The sequence below is a fragment of the Coregonus clupeaformis genome, chromosome 20 (assembly GCF_020615455.1).
Source record: "Coregonus clupeaformis isolate EN_2021a chromosome 20, ASM2061545v1, whole genome shotgun sequence".
NCBI lineage: Eukaryota > Metazoa > Chordata > Actinopteri > Salmoniformes > Salmonidae > Coregonus > Coregonus clupeaformis.
In genome coordinates, this window is record NC_059211.1 from 44,588,885 (window position 1) to 44,609,780 (window position 20,896).

The following is a 20,896-nucleotide window of genomic DNA, read 5'->3' on the forward strand; positions in this document are numbered from 1 at the left end:
TCTCTATGCTTAGGTAATAACATACTGTAGGTTTATGAAACAAAGGTGAACCACACTAGGAACGTGTGTGATTGTGCAACCAGTTCAACATCAGGAGGATTAGATCAGTGGAAACCAGATGCACTAGGTGGAGGGAGTCTTCAGTAGTATTGCTCTCTGACTGTGGTGGGTTGTTGTGAGCAGATGTGTTGTGGTAACAGAGGGTTGTTGTTCCTCTGAGCGAGGTCTGGGTCTGACTGAGAGTAAAGAGAGGAACGGTGGGCTACAGGCTGGGAATCAGCAGGGAGAGGAATGCATATGTTCAGGTCAACAGCTGTAGAGGAAGGAACCCTCAGTGTGTTCAGTCCCACACACACATCTGGCTAAAAGCTCAGAGTCGTACTGTACTGTAGTCCTGCTGCTCTGTGGAACCCTGTGGAAGCACGTGCACGCACACGCGCACGCACGCACACACACACACACACACACACACACACACACACACACACACACACACACACACACACACACACACACACACACACACACACACACACACACACTGACTCACAATACCACGAATACCAACATGTTTGTATTCATATCTGCGGCACACTGCATAATTCATCCGGGCTGCTCTGTATTAATAATGCAGTGGTGTAACACAAACAGTGAGAAGTGGAGCTGCGATCATCTGGGTCTGGGTCAAGTGAAAGAACTGCCAGCCAGCACAGGTGGCGCTTTGTCTGGAGTGTGCCCAGGGAGAGGGAGGGGTGAGAGGGGAGAGAGGAGGAGGGAAACAGGGTGGAAGGAGAGCTGAATGTGGCCCTAGATACAGTACAGGCTGTATAGTTTAATACAGGAGCCAAATCAATTCTGTATATGAAGGCAGATTATGACAATAAAATCAAAAATGATAAAAAGTCAAGCAAATAAAGCTATACACCGTGGATCACAATGATGTAAGAGATGAGATGCTTCCAAACAGTACAAATCCCTGTTGTTTATACTGCAGACATCCTGTATTTCAATTTACGCTGCAGGGCCATGCCAAAAGCCCACACTTTGTGTGTTGGCTAGGCTTATGTACTCTTATAAGTATTTATTGATTTTGGCACTGCGTCTCGTTTGTCATTAAGTGTGCGTGCAGTGTGTTACATCTGGTTGAAGCTTTCAGCTCAGACAGCAGTCCCACTGAAAAACAAACATGTACATCACATTGACACGAACTCTGAATCTGTGCAGTCCATCACACACACACACACACACACACACACACACACACACACACACACACACACACACACACACACACACACACACACAGACAGACAGAGACACACAGATACAGATATACGCACACACACACAAACACACAGACACACACACACAGACAGAGAGAGAGACACAGATACAGATATACGCACGCACACACGCACACACACACACAAACACACACACACACACAGTCATGATTTAGTATGCAGTGAGCAGTGGCTCCTCGTATGTCACTCGTCTCCCTGTCTAGTACCACCGCAGCGTGAGGAATTCTCACCTCGCCTCACTCTACACACGCTGCCGCCCCCTCCCGTCACCCCTCCCCAAATCCCCTCGCTGCTTTGCTCGGCCGTGGAAAAATGAGAACCCTGTTGGGGACTGGAGCATCTGGAATAACAGCCCCTAGCCCTCCCCCTCCTCCTCCCATCCCCGCTCCCCCTCTCCCTCCAATGACATCAATGGCTTTGCTCGGTGAGTGGGGCTCGTGGTGGAGGGTCAGAGTCTGAGGCACCAGGTGCAGGGCCAGGAGCTGGAGCCATGCTCACTGGGACAGGAGAGGGGAGGGAGGGGGTGAACAGGCCACTAGGGATTTACATGTACAGGGATACTACTCACTGCACAGACACACTCACACAGGTGGCAGGAATAATAAACATGGTTATTTTACTATGAGTCACTGTTCAACTATCTATGACATGTTGGATCTTCTAGTGAGTGGCGTGCTGCTCATTAACATGACATGGTAATAAGGGTCGTACTACTGCAGTTAAGTGAGTGCTGGTTGAAAGCTCAAGGTTAGCTGGGATTACCATCTGTCAATCAATAGCTGGTGTGAGCCAATGGAAACTCTTTGATGCTGCAGGCATGCAGACAGGGAGCCTCCATAGAGCTGAATAATAAGTGATTGACAGTGTTAATGATGTGATAACTCCTCCCATCATGCATTTAGAAGCCTAATTTCACCTAGCAGTAGGATAATAAGTCACAGACAATCAATTCTGATTTCTACCCCCCTTATTTCTCCCTCTCTGTCTCCTATCAGGACGAGTGTCGGAACTTCATGAAGGTTTTGCTGAGTCGACAAGGAGGTCTGTTTGTATGTGGGACTAACGCCTTCAATCCGCTGTGTGCCAACTATACTGTGAGTACCTATAGAACGCACGTACACACACACTATCTCTCTTACTCAAACAGCAGTCATTACTGCTTTGGGAAGCTGAGCACATCTCTACCTGTCAGCAGTCCAGCCATGCATCAAAGTTTAATGATTGGTGCGTCATTGATAAATGGACTCACAAACACAAACACGATTAAGCATATTGCTTACTCGCACATTTACAACTTATTTGCCTCATTTGTTCAATACCTAAGGCAGAGAGAGAGGGAGGCCCTTAGAGAGGCAACAAAGCCCTGCTTTCCTCAGATATCAGTAGCTATTGCACCATGCTTACACTTGTATGTGGAGCTTACAGATGATCAGAGTTCAGAGGCAAGGGCTGGGAGAGTGTCAGCCAGGACTGAGGAGGAGGCTGTGCTTATGATGTGTCTGGGTAATTCGTTTCTTCCCCTCTGGTGAAACCCAGGCATGCCAGTTAGAAGGAAAACGCTAAGTGGTTGCACTGCTCATGTACTTGGAGCTGCTCACCACCCGAAACACACTCTGTCCTGAAAGAGCACACCTCAGACCTACCCTATACCTGCTCCATATTACAACCACATCCTTGCTCTGTCAATCAGACTAACCACTTGAAAAACCTCAGGAAAAAGTGTGCATAAATATGAATCATTTGCTCAGTCGATTTCTCAACGTTCCTCCAGAATATCTATTAGCAGAGTGAAAGGAGGAGGTGGATGGGGGGGGATCCAGTTTCACTATCAAAGGCTTTCAGATAAGTGATATGTTCAGTCTGTCACATCTCCAACATACCAGCACACTGACTCCCTCCTCTATACCTGGCCCATTATCTCTGGCTGTTAATGACACTAAGCAGTGAAACCTGCGCTGGGCTGATGTGCTCAGGGCTTCTCCTGGGACTAGTTAGCAAACCTAGGGTTTATTTATAGCTGGTTTTAATGACATCCACAGTATTTCATTTATTTAATTCATTTTCAATCAGGGATGGTGTGTCTGTGTGACGATTTCGACTGTGGTTGTTTAGCTGCATGCGTTTCAAAAGGTTGCGTTTGTGTGTATTTGTGTCATTTGCATAATTGCAGAGGGTGAATAATAATATTGTGAATATTTTATAATATATGCTAATTTTCATACTCTGTGGGCATGTACAGGTAACTGCCAAAATAAAGGAAACACTTCAGTAAATGTGGGATAGAAAGTATATTGAAAGCAGGTGTTTCCACACAGGTGTGGTTCCTGAGTTATTTAAGCAATTAACATCCCATCATGCATAGGGTCATGTATAACAATTTTGGGCAGGCCATTATTTTGGCCATTATTTTGGCTACCATGGCTATGCCCCAATAGGATGACAATGATCCCATCCACAGGGCACGTGTGGTCACTGAATGGTTTAATGAGCATGAAAATTATGTAAACCATATGCTATGGCCGTCTCAGTCACCAGATCTCAACCCAATTGAACACTTATGAGAGATTCTGGAGTGGCGCCTCAGACAGCGTTTTCCACCATAGAGTTCCAGACACTTGTAGAATCTATGACATGCATTGAAGCTGTTCTGGCTCGTGGTGGCCCAATGCCCTATTAAGACACTTTATGTTGGTGTTTCCTTTATTTTGGCAGTTACCTGTATGTTTACTGCATGTGAAGGTGAATTTCACTCAATGTTTTCCAGCAACATTATACAGTATAGTGAGATATTTGTGTTTGTGTGTGTGTTTTCCAGGGAGACACTCTGGAGATGGTGGGAGAGACAGTCAGTGGGATGGCCCGCTGTCCCTATGACCCTAAACACGCCAACGTGGCTCTGTTCGCAGGTGAGGAAACACTCATTGTTTTAAACACCTCATTGTGTAGCTGCAGTAGTTCCCCATCATCACATAATCTATGGCCGTGGTTGAAACAATAGGAAGCCTTTATTTCACATTACTGAGCAGTAGAAATAGAGGGATTTGTCCACTGTGCACTAGAGGCTCTGTTGCGCCACTGTAATTATCTCTAATGTACTCATACATTGTTCATTGGTCAACAGTTGTATGATTTGATTTGTGTAATGTAATGTCACTTTACACTATACACTATACACACTACCTTCTGCAATGATCTATGCTGTGATATGAGCTGTTACTGTCTCAATTTCCCATTGTAACTGACTGTGTGTGTGTTTTGCCAGAGGGGAATCTGTTTACGGCCACTGTGACGGACTTCCTGGCGATAGACGCTGTGATCTACCGTAGCCTGGGGGAAAGTCCTGCACTCCGCACAGTCAAACACGACTCCAAATGGTTCAGAGGTACTTCCCTGTGTATTTATTTGTGTGCGTGTGTGTGTGTTTGCATCTGTGTGTGTATGTGTGCGGCTGCTGTGTGTATTTGTTTGTATTTGTGTGTGTGTGTTGCCTCTGTTGTTAGAAGGCTCTGTTTATGTCTACATCACTTACTCTCAGGATCAATATCTGTGTCAGACTCACTACATTGCCTTAGTCAGCAGCATCCCTGCTGAGGTCAGAGGATCCAGGGCTGAGGGCTCAGGTCTGCTCTGTGTCTGTATGTGGCTGCATTGCTTGCTGTTTGGGGGTTTTAGGCTGGGTTTCTGTATAGCACTTTGTGACATCTGCTGATGTAAAAAGGGCTTTATAAATAAAGTTTGATTGATTGATGGCCTGAGTACAGTGCCTTGCTAAAGTATTCATCCCCCTTGGCGTTTTTCCTATTTTGTTGCATTACAACCTGTAATTTAAATGGATTGTTATTTGGATTTCATGTAACGGATATACACAAAATAGTCCAAATTGGTGAAGTGAAATGAAAAAAATAACTAGTTTCAAAGAATTCTAAAAAATAAATAACGGAAAAGTGTTAGCTTCAGTCATACAAAAATTATACTTAAATCCAAACTGGTTCTCTAGCAAACTAGTAAGATTGTCTCACCCAATGTTCAAGAAGGGACTTTTTCCCTTTATTCAGATTACAACCCCTCACTTTCAGGTATTTGAAAAGGAAATAATCTCCCAAATATCACTATTTCTAAAACAAGCCATAGAAAGTTGGTTGCAATTTCTATTTAATCCTCCAGAAATTACAGAACAAATATTGCAACAAATATTGTGGTTAAACTCAAATATACTAATTGATAAAAAACTGTTCTTTTTTTAGAAAATGTTTAAAAAAGGTATAATCTTCGTAAATGATATTATCGGTAGGAATGGTGGAGTTATGTCGCACATGCAGCTTACAAAAACATATGGAAATGTCTGCTCTACCCAAAATTACAACCAAATAATTGCAGCATTACCGCAAAAATGGAAGAGGAAAGTGGAAGGAGGAAAAAGTAAGGAACTTGTCTGTCGGCCTTGCATTAAAGAACATAATTGGTTAAAGAAATTTGTGATAAATAAAAAGGTTTACCAGTTACATTTAAGGACCAAAAGATTGACAGCCGTCCCATATAGATTGCAAAATAGTTGGGAAGAGATTTTTTACGTACCGATTCCATGGCATAGTGTTTATGAACTGATACGCAAAACGACGCTGGATTCAAAACTTAGAATTTTTCAATTTAAATTATTATATAAAATGCTTGCTACCAATATAATGTTATTTGTATGGGGGATACAATCTTCCCAGCTCTGCAGATTTGGCTGTGAAGAGACAGAATCATTAGATCATTTGTTTTGGTACTGTCCATTTGTAGCTTGTTTCTGGACACAGGTCCAGGAATGGCTGAAGGATTGCAATATTTGCATGGAACTGATCCTGCAGATATCACTACTGGGTGATCTGAAAAGTCATAGTCAATCGATCAATAATATAATAATACTTTTAGCAAAGATGTTTATTTTCAATTCACAAACTGTAGAAACAATGACAATAGAAAGGTTCAGAACTTTTGTAAAACATCACAGTACAGTTGAAAAATATATGGCAAATAGAAATCCAATATGGATGGTGTTAAGAGATAGATGGGAGGTGTTGAATGGAGCTGAAGGATGGGACTAATAACAACAACTAATAACAACAAGATAACTAGTGTAAGACATGCTGTGTCCATAATAAGTATATAGGTTATATATTGTGAGCTTTTGTGAAAGAGCACAGTTAGAAAGATATGGCATGAAAATGATCGGAGGAAGTTCAGGAGTAAAAACAAACAAAATATAATTAGTGTCTGTGTCCATAAAATGTATATAGTATGTATAAGCATGAAGTAGAGGCTTAAGCATTGTTGTTCGCTAGTTTACTCCAATTAGGGAGGGGATGGTGGGGTTGGAAAGTAATAAAGGGAAATATATATATATTTTAAAGGATATGTATGTATGTATATATATATATATATGTATGTATATATATATATATATATATATATATATATATATATATATATATATATATGTGTATGTATGTATAAATGTACAGTATCTCACAAAAGTGAGTACACCCCTCACATTTTTGTAAATATTTGAGTATATCTTTTCATGTGACAACACTGAAGAAATGACACTTTGCTACAATGTAAAGTAGTGAGTGTACAGCTTGTATAACAGTGTAAATTTGCTGTCCCCTCAAAATAACACAACACACAGCCATTAATGTCTAAATCGCTGGCAACAAAAGTGAGTACACCCCTAAGTGAAAATGTCCAAATTGGACCCAAAGTGTCAATATTTTGTGTGGCCACCATCATTTTCCAGCACTGCCTTAACCCTCTTGGGCATGGAGTTCACCAGAGCTTCACAGGTTGCCACTGGAGTCCTCTTCCACTCCTCCATGACGACATCACAGAGCTGGTGGATGTTAGAGACCTTGCACTCCTCCACCTTCCGTTTGAGGATGCCCCACAGATGCTCAATAGGGTTTAGGTCTGGAGACATGCTTGGCCAGTCCATCACCTTTACCCTCAGCTTCTTTAGCAAGGCAGTGGTTGTCTTGGAGGTGTGTTTGAGGTCGTTATCATGTTGGAATACTGCCCTGCGGCCCAGTCTCCGAAGGGAGGGGATCATGCTCTGCTTCAGTATGTCACAGTACATGTTGGCATTCACGGTTCCCTCAATGAACTGTAGCTCCCCAGTGCCAGCAGCACTCATGCAGCCCCAGACCATGACACTCCCACCACCATGCTTGACTGTAGGCAAGACACACTTGTCTTTGTACTCCTCACCTGGTTGCCGCCACACACGCTTGACACCATCTGAACCAAATAAGTTTATCTTGGTCTCATCAGACCACAGGACATGATTCCAGTAATCCATGTCCTTCGTCTGCTTGTCTTCAGCAAACTGTTTGCGGGCTTTCTTGTGTATCATCTTTAGAAGAGGCTTCCTTCTGGGACGACAGCCATGCAGACCAATTTTATGCAGTGTGCGGCGTATGGTCTGAGCACTGACAGGCTGACCCCCCACCCCTTCAACCTCTGCAGCAATGCTGGCAGCACTCATACGTCTATTTCTCAAAGACAACCTTATATGACGCTGAGCATGTGCACTCAACTTCTTTGGTCGACCATGGCGAGGCCTGTTCTGAGTGGAACCTGTCCTGTTAAACCGCTGTATGGTCTTGGCCACCGTGCTGCAGCTCAGTTTCAGGGTCTTGGCAATGTTCTTATAGCCCAGGCCATCTTTATGTATAGCAACACTTATTTTTTTCAGATCCTCAGAGAGTTCTTTGCCATGAGGTGCCATGTTGAACTTCCAGTGACCCGTATGAGGGAGTGTGAGAGCGATGACACCAAATTTAACACACCTGCTCCCCATTCACACCTGAGACCTTGTAACACTAACGAGTCACATGACACCGGGGAGGGAAAATGGCTAATTGGGCCCAATTTGGACATTTTCACATAGGGGTGTACTCACTTTTGTTGCCAGTGGTTTAGACATTAATGGCTGTGTGTAGAGTTATTTTGAGGGGACAGCAAATGTACACTGTTATACAAGCTGTACACTCACTACTTTACATTGTAGCAAAGTGTCATTTCTTCAGTGTTGTCACATGAAAAGATATAATCAAATATTTACAAAAATGTGAGGGGTGTACTCACTTTTGTGAGATACTGTATATATATATAAAAACATATGGGAGATTGGAAGTGATGCAGACAATTACATTGGTGGAAGTTACAATCTATCTGCAATATTAAAGCTGATCTACCCCCTAAAAAAAAAAATTACGGAAAAGTGGTGCATGTATATGTATTCACCCCCTTTGCTATGAAGCCCCTAAATAAGATCTGGTGCAACCAATTACCTTCAGAAGTCACATAATTAGTTAAATAAAGTCCACCTGTGTACAATCTAAGTGTCACATGATCTCAGTATATATACACCTGTTCTGAAAGGCCCCAGTATCTGCAACACCACTAAGCAAGGGGCACCACCAAGCAAGCGGCACCATAAAGATCAAGGAGCTCTCCAAACAGGTCAGGGACAAAGTTGTGGAGAAGTACAGATCAGGGTTGGGTTATAAAACAATATCTGAAACTTTGAACATCCCACGGAGCACCATTAAATCCATTATTAAAATATGGCACCACAACAAACCTGCCAAGAGAGGGCCGCCCACCAAAACTCACGGACCAGGCAAGGAGGGCATTAATCAGAGAGGCAACAAAGAGACCAAAGATAACTCTGAAGGAGCTGCAAAGCTCCACAGCAGAGATTGGAGTATCTGTCCATAGGACCACTTTAAGCCGTACATGCCACAGAGCTGGGCTTTACGGAATAGTGGCCAGAAAAAAGCCATTGCCATAAGCAAACACGTTTGGTGTTCACCAAAAGGCATATGGGAGACTCCCCAAACATATGGAAGAAGGTACTCTGGTCAGATGAGACTAAAATTGAGCTTTTTGGCCATCAAGGAAAACGCTATGTCTGGCACAAACCCAACACCTCTCATCACCCCGAGAACACCATCCCCACAGTGAAGCATGGTGGTGGCAGCATGCTGTTTTTCATCGGCAGGGACTGGGAAACTGGTCAGAATTAAAGGAATGATGGATGGCGCTAAATACAGGGAAATTCTTGAGGGAAACCTGTTTCAGTCTTCCAGATATTTGAGACTGGTGTGATACTAACTGTAAGTCGCTCTGGATAAGAGCGTCTGCTAAATGACTTAAATGTAAAATGTAAATGAGGTGTGAATGACAGAGTCAGGCGCAGGAGGTAAAACACAGAAATCCAGAGTTTATTCAGTGTACAAGAATAAAGCGCAGCAAGCGTCAAAACGAAACTAGCACAAGGGAAAAATCCACCTTGGCTACATACAAGGAAAGAGTAGCTCAACCGAGCTACTCACTCTCACAATGAACAATCACTCACAAAGGACAAGGGGGCAGAGGGAACACTTATACACATACTAATGAGGGAATGAGTACCAGGTGTGTGTGATTGACAAGACAAGACAAGACAAATTGAGTGATGATAAATGGAGCAGTAGTGGCTAGTAAGCCGGTGACGACGAACGCCGAAACCTGCCTGAGCAAGGAGGAGGGGCAGCCTCGGCTGAATTCGTGACAACTGGGACGGAGGTTCACCTTCCAGCAGGACAATGACCCTAAGCATACTACTAAAGCAACACTCGAGGGGTTTAAGGGGAAACATTAACATTTAAAGATTGCTGTACACCAGCGGAACCCATCCAACTTGAAGGAGCTGGAGCAGTGTTGCCTTGAAGAATGGGCCAAAATCCCAGTGGCTAGATGTGCTAAGCTTATAGAGACATACCCCAAGAGACTTGCAGCTGTAATTGCTGCAAAAGGTGGCTCTACAAAGCATTGACTTTGGGGGGGGTGAATAGTTATGCAAGCTCAAATTTTCAGTTTTTTGTCTTATTTCTTGTTTGTTTCACAAAAAAAAGTATTTTGCATCTTCAAAGTGGTAGGCATGATGTGTAAATCAAATGATACAACCCCCCAAAAAATCCATTTTATTTCCAGGTCGTAAGGCAACAAAATAAGAAAAATGCCAAGGGGGGTGAATACTTTTGCAAGCCACTGTAGTATTCAGTAGGCACCAAACAAGAACAGGTTTTTGAAACTGACAACGAAAATGAGCCTTCTCAATTTAAAAAAAAATCTCAAATGGTATGCCTACTGTGGTCCTCTGTAGCTCAGCTGGTAGAGCACGGCGCTTGTAACGCCAAGGTAGTGGGTTCGATCCCCGGGACCACCCATACACAAAAAAAATGTATGCATGCATGACTGTAAGTCGCTTTGGATAAAAGCGTCTGCTAAATATTATATTATTATTATACTTAACAACGCTGGTGTTTGTTGCTGGGATTAGGGAGGCATCTAACTCTGTCTGTTACAGCTCTATGGGGATGTGTTTGTTCAAGCCACTATCGCTGTGTAACATGGTCCTCTCCCCTCCTTTCCAGAGCCCTATTTTGTCAGTTCAGTGGAATGGGGTCCTCACATCTACTTCTTCTTCAGAGAGATGGCCATGGAGTTTAACTACCTGGAGAAGGTACGAGACAAAATGGTAAAGCTTTGGACACACCCCTCTGTGTCGTGTGTCTGCCTGCCTGGATGTTCCATCTCATGTTATTATTCAAATGTCAATACCAGCCTAGTACTTCTGATGACCTTTTTCCCTGTATCTGTGTTTCTGTGTATCTGTGTGTCTGTGCTGTTGCATATCTAGACGGGGAAAAGCTTTTTCATAACCACTCCAAATGGCATCAGTCATATCAGAGTGGGGATACGTGCTCATGCAAAAAATATGACAGTAACAAGAAGCCTTTTTATCTAATAAATTAGCAATTCACATTTGGTGGAAATGTGCTAGCGCAGGCATTTCATGCTGCATGTTTGTAGGGCTCACAGTAAGTGGAGACTTCCACTGTACCACGGTAGTTTGGGTTGAGATTGTTCAAAGAAGCAGTTTTCAAATGCACTGACATTTTCATGAGATCACCCAAGGGCTAAAAAGGTTTTTATCTTCATTTTGAACGATTGTTTATTGTGGTATAAAACATAATAAAACATAATTCTGACTTAAATCTATCAGTCTTTATTATACATTCTCCATGAATATGAGCCCATGAATATGGCAACCACTAAATCTTATGTGTGAAATATGTGCGCTTCAAACTGTCCCAGCGCGGAAAACTCTGTACATAGTCATTGATGTGTAGAATTGTGCGAGGTCATTGACTGTTCTGTCTGTTCCACGTGCTTGCGTGCACGTGTGTTCAGGTACAGGTGTCTCGGGTGGCGAGGGTGTGTAAGGGGGACCTGGGTGGCTCTCAGAGGGTGTTGGAGAAGCAGTGGACATCGTTCCTGAAGGCCAGACTGAACTGCTCCGTCCCTGGAGACTCCCACTTCTACTTCAACCTGCTCCACTCCACCAGCCCTGTCATCAGGATGCACGGCAGGGACATCATCCTGGGAGTCTTCTCCACCCCCACCAACAGGTACACACAGACACACACAGACAGACAGCTCCCTGAAAAGTGGGAGATGGTCAGGGCTTATGGGGGAAGATACAGTTCTCGATTAGACGGGACACATTTATTCGCCACATGCGTTTGCTTTTAAAGAGGAAGAAAGTTGTTATGTTAACAGATTGGAGTGATGAAGTAGAAAGAAAAGGAACGAGGGATGCTGCTGGGTAAGAGGAGGATTAGATGAGGCTGAAGATGGTTGCAGAGAAAGCATGAGAGAGCACAATAAACAGACTGAACAACGCAAGGGAGGAGAGGAAAGATGAGGGTGGGTCCCCTGAGCTGCAGTGTGCGTGCGTGCGTGTGTGAGCGGGCGCCTATACACACGCATGAATATGTGCCTCCTGTGTTATATACTGTATATAATGCTGAAGTTTCAGGCTATCACGTGAGAGATGATAGTAGTGTGTGTGTGCGGTGAATGCAGAGCCGACTCTAATAGGGAATCGACGCAGGTCTCCCATGCAGATGAGCCAGCAGGATGCCTATCAGCAGAGGGCAAACCTCAACTAATGCCAGCTCTAATAACATCCTCTACTCATAATGGCTGCTGTTGTGGCAGCCAGGAGAGGAAGAGAGGGAGGAGGGAGAGAAGAGAGAGAGTGGAGGAAGACCCTCTCAAACCCGTTCAAGGACAAAGACGTCAATAATGGGACACATCTGCAGCGCTACCCCCACCTCCTCGCCACCCTTTAAGAGTTAAAACTGTTTCATCAGCTGCATCTTATCTTTGGGCCGGAGGGCTGGGAGGGCTGGGAGAGGGATGGGGGCTAGATGGGAGTGGTGCACCTGCAGAGAGAGATGGATGGTTTACACAGGGCCAACAACAGCTCCCAGATAACAGTGTGACCAGCATGTCAGGGAGAGGCCCAGCTGAACACACACTACCTGCCTAGGCACCGCACCGCCGCTGTGCTCCATTTATAAATCAGAGAGCGAGAGAGAGAGAGAGAGATGGAGGAGGGAGGGAGGAGAGAGGGAGGAGAGAGACAGAGAGGTACGCCGTAAACCTCCCCAACCCTGTGTGATCCGCTGCACCGTACATTTAAAGCTCTTACCAGACATATTGCTTTTGCTGGTTGAGTGTGGTGAGCACAGCAGGGAAGAGGGTTTGGGAAATCTGGAGTGGTCATTTTGAGATAGTGTATCATCATGTGTGCACATTTGCTACCAGTGTGTGAATTGTGGAAAAAGAGCTCTGGTTTAATAGTTTCCCACCAGCATCTCTTGATGTTTGCTTGTTATTATTTATTTTCTCATGCCTACAATTCAGGATAGAGTTTACAGCCTCATGAAGCTTTCTGGTCTATGTCGTTAGCTAGCTAGCCTAGCAACTACACCAAATCCTCCTTGGTTGACTGGTTGACAGTTCAGTGTGTCCACCTTTTCTACCCCTGGTCTTTCCTGTCTGAGGGGATGAACGGGAGGCTTGTGTTTCCTCTGAGCACCTGATCCTCCTCACTGCACAGTCCAGCCAAACCTCCCAGAGCTGCAGGAGGTCAGGGAGCTAGAGGAGCAGTGGAGGCTATGAGAGGAGGATATGAGAGAGCCTCTGAGCCTGCAGGTAAAAGGGAGGGGTGCTTTTTATAGCAGCAGGATAGAGAGACAGACTGTTTGAGAAGATAAGATGGAGGTGAGCCAAGCCCGGCTAGGCTAGGCTATGCTATACACTAGCCTGGGGCTAGGCTACTAGGCTACTGGGCTAGGTGGGCTTAGCAGTACTAGACATGGCCTGACCGGATGGTGCCTGGGCCTCGGCTGGAGAAGTTCCCCCAGGGGAAGTGCAGGGCTCTGGGGTGAGTTAGACGCTTACACTGCTTTTTGTTTAGCAAAAGGCGGCACCGAGGGTCCAACGCTGAGTACAGAGCCCTCAGCGCACTGTGGGCTACAATAGCCTACCTCGAGTTTCCCTCTATATTGCGTGTTTGTGTTTATGAGTCTGTTATTAAAGGATGTAAAACAATGTTGTGTATGAATTACAGGGGGCAGTTTGGAAATACGAATCCCGTTCGAAACATCCTTGCTTTCTCTGTTAAATCTTACTAGATGCTGTTTTAAATCAAGCAGGCAATAGCAGATGACCAACATCAATTTAGGGATATTGACTAATTGTCCCGCTGATGGCCCATCAGGTGTCGATGGGGGTTCTTAAAGTATTCAGATGATTGATTAGAATTAATCTTTCAGAACATGCACGCCTAGTCTACTGGTCAATCACCACACCGTTATCTGGACACTTTCCTACCTGTGCAGGTCAATCACTATTGATAATAAGATTATATTGCAAATGTAATGAAAATAAATGATTTCCAGGTTAAAATAGCTTTTCTCTCAGTTTCTTTGTTTCTTCTTGACTAATGAATATGTGCACGTTTGTTATGTATTACAGTTTTTCTCCATTGGTTTGGCTCATTTCTTGAAACAGAAATTACATTCTCAAAACTCTAAGATCATTTGGCAAAACAGTCTTACAGTTCAGCACAACACTATAGCTCACTTGCAAAAGCTCATATCTCTCCTAAAACTGTTCACTCATGCTTCAAAACTAAATTCCTTTCCCATATAAGGAGTCAGTGCCACGAAAATGGCAAAGATCCTTCTCAATTGCTTTGGCTCATTTCTTGAAACAGACCGGACGTTCTCAACACTCTTGGTGCTTTAGCCAAAATAACGTGGATGGTTCGGCACAACACCATGGTTCACCTGCAAAAGCTCATACCTCTCCCAAAACAGTTCACGCATGTGTCAAAACTAAATTTCCTTCTCATTTAAACAGTCAGTGCCCCCAAAATGCTTCGTCCCTTTGGCATTGTGTAAGCACTGCAAGTCAAAATGTTTAGATGTTTTGTCACTATGGCAGAGGACCATTGAAATATCCCTCATGTCCACCTTTCAGTCTTAGCCCAGTCCTTCATTGACAATGGTTACTGTACTGTTTTTTGTCTAGCTAACAGAATACAATTGTGTATAAAACTGAAAAAAAATAAATAGGATTTTAGGGTAAGAGTAGCCTCCAAGGTTTGACATCACACATTGCACTCATACTGCCAAGGAAATTGTAACCATTATCATTCACACACATAAAGTAACTTCCATACATCAGAGTAAAAGAAAATGTATACAGCATAATATACTGTAATATAAACACACAAACAAAAAACAATGAAAATTATATGCAGCCTACAGTGCTGTAAATAAAGCTGGAGTTTCACAACTAACAGTTCTTCACTGGTCGCTGTCCTCACCCTCCTGGCCATCCACACGCTGCTGTCTGTCTGGCCACAGATTCTCGTCCACATCACAGCGTATATTCTCCCTTGCGATGCAACGAGGGAAGAAACGGCGTGCATGTCGCAACCATCCCCTACACTGATCTCCTGTAATATCCTCACACGCAGCGTCCATTGCATGGAGCAGGGACCTCTGATCTTGAGCCCGATGCTCATACACTCTCCACCTCCAAGCGGAGAAATACTCCTCAATAGGATTGAGGAAAGGAGAGTAAGGTGGTAGGAACACCATGACCATCCTTGGATGAGTAGTGAACCAGGCCCTGATGAGCGGGCCACGGTGGAAATTCACATTGTCCCATACAATGACATATTGTGGTAGGTGAGGCCCTACGAGACCGCTCTCATTTTCAGGGATCAAATCAACATGAAGGCGGTCCAAGAAGATGAGGAGCTTCTGTGTATTGTATGGGCCAAGACTGGGGATGTGAGTGGCCACACCATTCTCCGATATGGCAGCACACATAGTTATATTGCCCCCTCGCTGGCCTGGGACATCCACCATGGCCCGGTGGCCAACAATATTACGGCCACGTCTTCGGCCCTTGGCCAGGTTGAAGCCAGCTTCATCCACAAACACGAGGATGTGATGGGTCTCGTTTTCCTTCCAATGCCATTATTCTCTACAATAGCGTAAAAAAGAAAACATCAAATCAGTCATACAGAAGAGTCATACACTACAGTTACAGACAATTACATAGGAATGTTCTATGTTCTCCACAAGTTCAATATACTACTGGCCACTACTCCAGTGGTTCCAAACCTGGGGTACATGTACCCCCTATGCAGAGGTACTACAGGGGGTATTTGACAGAAAGGGGAGGGGGGAAATCATCAATGACTAGACTTACTGAAATGTTACAGTAAAACCCACAGTATTAGATAGATTTACATGGGAGGCACTAATTGCAGCTCTTTGACCCCTTTTCTTATTGTATGTTATATTCTTCAAAATAAGGATTATAATGATAATTGCATCATACAGTAAGCTGCAGTTTTTAGGCGAAATGTTGAAGTCAGATAAATCAAATACTTCCATACCTGGATTACCTGGATACACAAATCAGGTAAAGTGGGTACTGAAGCCAAAAAAGTTTGGGAACCACTGCTTAATTGTAAAAATGTTATAATGATGGACAACCAGTAACTGACTTACATGTACATACTGGTACCGCAGCTCTTTCACTCTATCAGAGTTCCTCTCAAATGGTACCCTGTAAATTTGCTTCATTGTCATCTGATGCTTCTTCAATATCCGGTCTATTGTGGAGATGCTTATAGAGTTGACATTTTGGAATATGGCATTGTCTTGTAGGATTGCAGCGCGGATCTGTCTCAATGTGATGGCATTATTTGCCATCACCATGTTACAGATCTCTTGTTCTTGTTGTTCATTGAGAAGTTTTCCTCTGCCACCTGTGCAAGGTTGTCGTCCAATCCTAGATATAGAAGTCAAAGGACAACACTCCATTCGTAATGTATACCTTGTGTATTCCTTACAGAATGAGTTACCTATGTAATTGTATTGTTGTTTTACTTACAGTAACTTTACCACAATTCTAATGCATCACTGCACAGTGACTGGAATACTACTGTAAACTGTATCATCAATACTGTAGAAAATAAACTATTCCATAGTTTATTTTCTCCAATGTTTTTCTTGTCATTTTTAGTATCATAACATCCCATTGAGGTAAGATATTACTGTAGGCCTATCACACACACACACTAAATGAATAGGTAAATATGTAAATAAATATATTTCTTGCTCTATGCACAGTGTCCTGTCCTATACAACATATAATTCCATCATTGACTGACTACATACCTGTTTTCCCTGCGAAAGGTTTGGATGATGGAGGAGACTGTTGAGCGAGGCACATTAGGCTGCACTCGGCGACCTGCCTCCGCCATTGTGAGGCCATGGTTGATGACATGGTCTATAATTGTGGCCCGAATTTCATCCGGGACAGCATGGTGTCTTCGTGCTCCTCGGCCTCTTCCCCCTATTCCACCACCACGCACCCTTACTCCTCCTCCTCCTCTTCTTCTTCTTCCTCTTCCTCGAGCAGGCAGTTGCCCTTGTTCATTTACTTGGCCAGGTGCCTCCATGTTCAGAAATTGTACTGGTCCTGCATGGTCAAGCTCTTTACATACATGTTTGGCAGCATTCACAGTCATGGACAGCACCTGTCAGGTAACTAAACATACTGTTTGATTGGTCATCTGAGATGTGTGAAACTCCTCCTTCGTTAGTCAAGTTCTAGTTTCACCTGACTGTCAATTGCTGTAATAAATTTATCAAATGTTCCAAGGGATTCATATATGGTATTCATGGTATTATGTTCTTGACTAATTTTGACAATTGAACAGACTATTGTGCATGTGATGACTTATACAATGAAATGACGCTGACACGTTTTGGAGCGAACAACCATTAGACTGAGAATCAACAATCAGTTTAGATCAACAAGATCTATTCACTTGGAAATTGTGCTAAATGTAGGCTACCTGTACTTAATCATTTGCAAAGATGTACTGAGACATTGAGACATGTACTTAGACATTTGCAATTTGATGAAATGAATGAGAAATTCAATTCTGTTGTGAACAATTGCCAAGTGGTTTGGAGGTTTGTCCATGTAGTTTTGAGAATGTAATTTCTGTTTCAAGAAATGAGCCAAACCAATGGAGAAAAACTGTAATACATGTATTATAAGGCTTACGGATTAGGCTAGTACATTTTTCAAGTAATCCTCACAACCCTGTTTTATTCTGTCTACAAGGAAGGCAATGAAAGGAGTGAATATGCTTCCTGTTCAATCACATGTAGCTCAGATCATTTTTATAGACAAAGATATAGTGTAGCCTGTTTTTGGCCAGCCGGGGCGCACCAGCCAGCTGTGTGTGCGTGCGGACAAAAGAGTCGCCTACGAAGGAGTTCCGCTTCTTCTGCAGCATTCGCTGTCAAATATAACACTTTGCGGTGGTGCTTCGGAGTTAGTCAGAGCAGAGGGCCCTCTGGAGACCCAGACTCATAGGAGCCATTAGGATGATATGGTGTCAGAGGGAGGCATCTCCAGTTGACGGGGGAGCAGTGAGGCAGTGACACCAGGGAGATGTGGTGGGAGTCACAGCTGGATACCTCCCCTGGGCCCTGGGTTGAGGTAGGAGCTGAATACACACTTGGGCCTTACCAGGTGGAGAGACAGAGAGAGGTGGAGAGACAGAGAGAGGTGGAGAGACAGAGAGAGGTGGAGAGACAGAGAGAGGTGGAGAGACAGAGAGAGGTGGAGAGAGCAGAGAGGTGGAGAGACAGAGAGAGGTGGAGAGACAGAGAGAGGTGGAAAGACAGAAAGATGTGGTCAGAAATGTCAAAGAAGGTAAATGTGCAGAGAGGGGAGATGGAGATGGAAGAGACGTAAAATTTATAAAGACCCAGGTGGAGAGAGTAGAAAATACCTTGACCTAGACTGAAGAACTCATTCCCCTCCACTAGCCTCCATCAGCTGTCATGCTGTCACCGGAGCTGGGCTATAGAGAGCTGTCAGTCTGCTGGTTAAACTGTGAGGATTTGGTCTGACCCCTCCATCAGACTCCTACAGCCTCCTACAGTCTGTACTGACTGTCAGTCAACCCTCAACTCACTGCACATCAAGAGAGAGTGAGAGAGAGCAGAGAAAAACTAGAGACAAATTTGAACTACCTTTATTTGCACAATTCAACGTCTGTACATAGCCAAACTGATGCCAAATCATTTCAAACAAATGAGCAAAGAGAGATCAGAAGAGAAACGGCAGAGATGCAGAGATGAAGGAGAGAGGGGATGAAAGGGAGAGGGAGAGGGAGAATGCGGGAGCGAGCTAGAAAGAGCAGGGAGGACAGAGAAATTGAACAGGTAGAGAAGAAGAAGAGGACAGAATACAGAAAGATAGAGGCAGAGGCAGAGTAGGCTGTCAGACAGATGGAGAGAGGTTGACCTGGTCAAATTATGTATTAGGTTACCATGCCACCCTGCTGGAAAAAGCCTCTGGTTTCTCTGCAGAGGCAAATCTCAAACAGCTTATCCAAACAAACAGTTCTCAGAGGATCCCTAGATACCTACTCCAACAGGCCTAGGGGCACAGGGGCAGCTCAGGGAGAGAGCCCATAAGCCCATCTGTCGGTTTGTGTCAAGACCTGAGCACAGGCACTACTTGACCTTAACACTGGAGTAATGGAGTGTTGGAGTGAGTAGGAAAGTGAGAGTGAGAGAGCCTTTCTCTCTGCTGCTTTCTCTCTAGCTTTCTCTCCCTCTCTCTGCGGTGCTCTCTCACTTTCTCACTTTCTCTCCCTCTCTGCACCTCTGCAACTCTCTCTCTCATTCTCTCTCACCCCCCCCCCCCCCCCACTCTCTCAGGAAGTAGTGTCAGAGTTAGGAAAGGGGAAGGGAGTAGGCGTGAAGTGCCCGGCAGACACTGAATCACTCCCTAAGGTTCACTTTGTGCTGTACCAGAGAAGTCCTAGTCACTCAACAGACTCACACAACTTAGCAAAAACATGAGGTCTCAAAGGGAAGAGAAGCTCTCGGAGCAGGAGACAAGAGAGAAAGAGAGGCGCTAGTATTCACCCCCTGCTGTCCTGACATGGCTCTTTCTCTCCATCTCTCTGGTTTACACCTCCATTAACTACTACACTTGACACTACAGTAACAGTATTGTAGCGCTTGGTTCAGTCAAGTGTGGGGACTTAGCTTCTTTTCACAGCAGATGTTCCATTCTGGGTCAGTGAGTTCAATAGGAGTTTAGCAGCAGCCAAGGTGTGCAAGCATTTTACTGGAACATGTTGTGTTGTCTCTACAGTATTTCCTCTGAGTATTTCCTCATTTGTTGACTACTTATTTCTTGTATATTCCCGGATTCTAAGACAAAACTTACATTTTGTATGCCAACTTCAATGTCATTCAGGATATAACCTTTATAGTCCATTTATATTTTGTCCAGTGCTGGTTATCTATCTATCCACCCCTGCCTTATCCATTGTACAGTTGAAGTCGGAAGTTTACATACACTTAGGTTGGAGTCATTAAAACTAGTTTTTCAACCACTCCACACATTTTTTGTTAACAAACTATGGTTTTGGCAAGTCGGTTAGGACATCTACTTTGTGCATGACACAAGTAATTTTTCCAACAATTGTTTACAAACAGATTATTTCACTTATAATTCACTGTATCACAACTGCAGTGGGTCAGAAGTTTACATACACTAAGTTGACTGTGTCATGGCGTCAGAAGCTTCTGATAGGCTAATTGACATAATTTGAGTCAATTGGAGGTGTACTTGTGGATGTATTTCAAGGCCTACCTTCAAACTCAGTGCCTCTTTGCTTGACATCATGGGAACATCAAAAGAAATCAGCCAAGACCTCAGAATTTTTTTTTGTAGACCTCCACAAGTCTGGTTCATCCTTGGGAGCAATTTCCAAACGCCTGAAGATACCACGTTCATCTGTACAAACAATAGTACGCAAATATCAACACCATGGGACCACGCAGCCGTCATACCGCTCAGGAAGGAGACACGTTCTGTCTCCTAGAGAGGAACGTACTTTGGTGCGAAAAGTGCAAATCAATCCCAGAACAACAGCGAAGGACCTTGTGAAGATACTGGAGGAAACAGGTACAAAAGTATCTATATCCACAGTAAAACGAGTCCTATATCGACATAAGCTGAAAGGTCGCTCAGCAAGGAAGAAGCCACTGCTTCTTCGCAAATGGGTCTTCCAAATGGAC

At 44.0% G+C, this 20,896-nt stretch overlaps 1 protein-coding gene across 4 annotated transcripts in view; it reads left to right on the forward strand.

Moving 5' to 3' along the window:
- Positions 1-20,896, forward strand: part of LOC121533484 (semaphorin-6B-like) — a 163,680-nt gene that overhangs the window by 92,913 nt on the left and 49,871 nt on the right. Inside the window, exons 6-10 of one of the 4 annotated variants that reach the window (XM_041839460.1) lie at positions 2,300-2,398; positions 4,120-4,210; positions 4,567-4,686; positions 10,766-10,869; positions 11,586-11,803. In XM_041839460.1, the coding sequence (XP_041695394.1) occupies positions 2,300-2,398; positions 4,120-4,210; positions 4,567-4,686; positions 10,766-10,869; positions 11,586-11,803 (632 nt within the window). The remainder of the gene's footprint in view (positions 1-2,299; positions 2,399-4,119; positions 4,211-4,566; positions 4,687-10,765; positions 10,870-11,585; positions 11,804-20,896) is intronic. The other 3 variants (XM_045205511.1, XM_045205512.1, XM_045205513.1) reach the window with 3 other exon arrangements.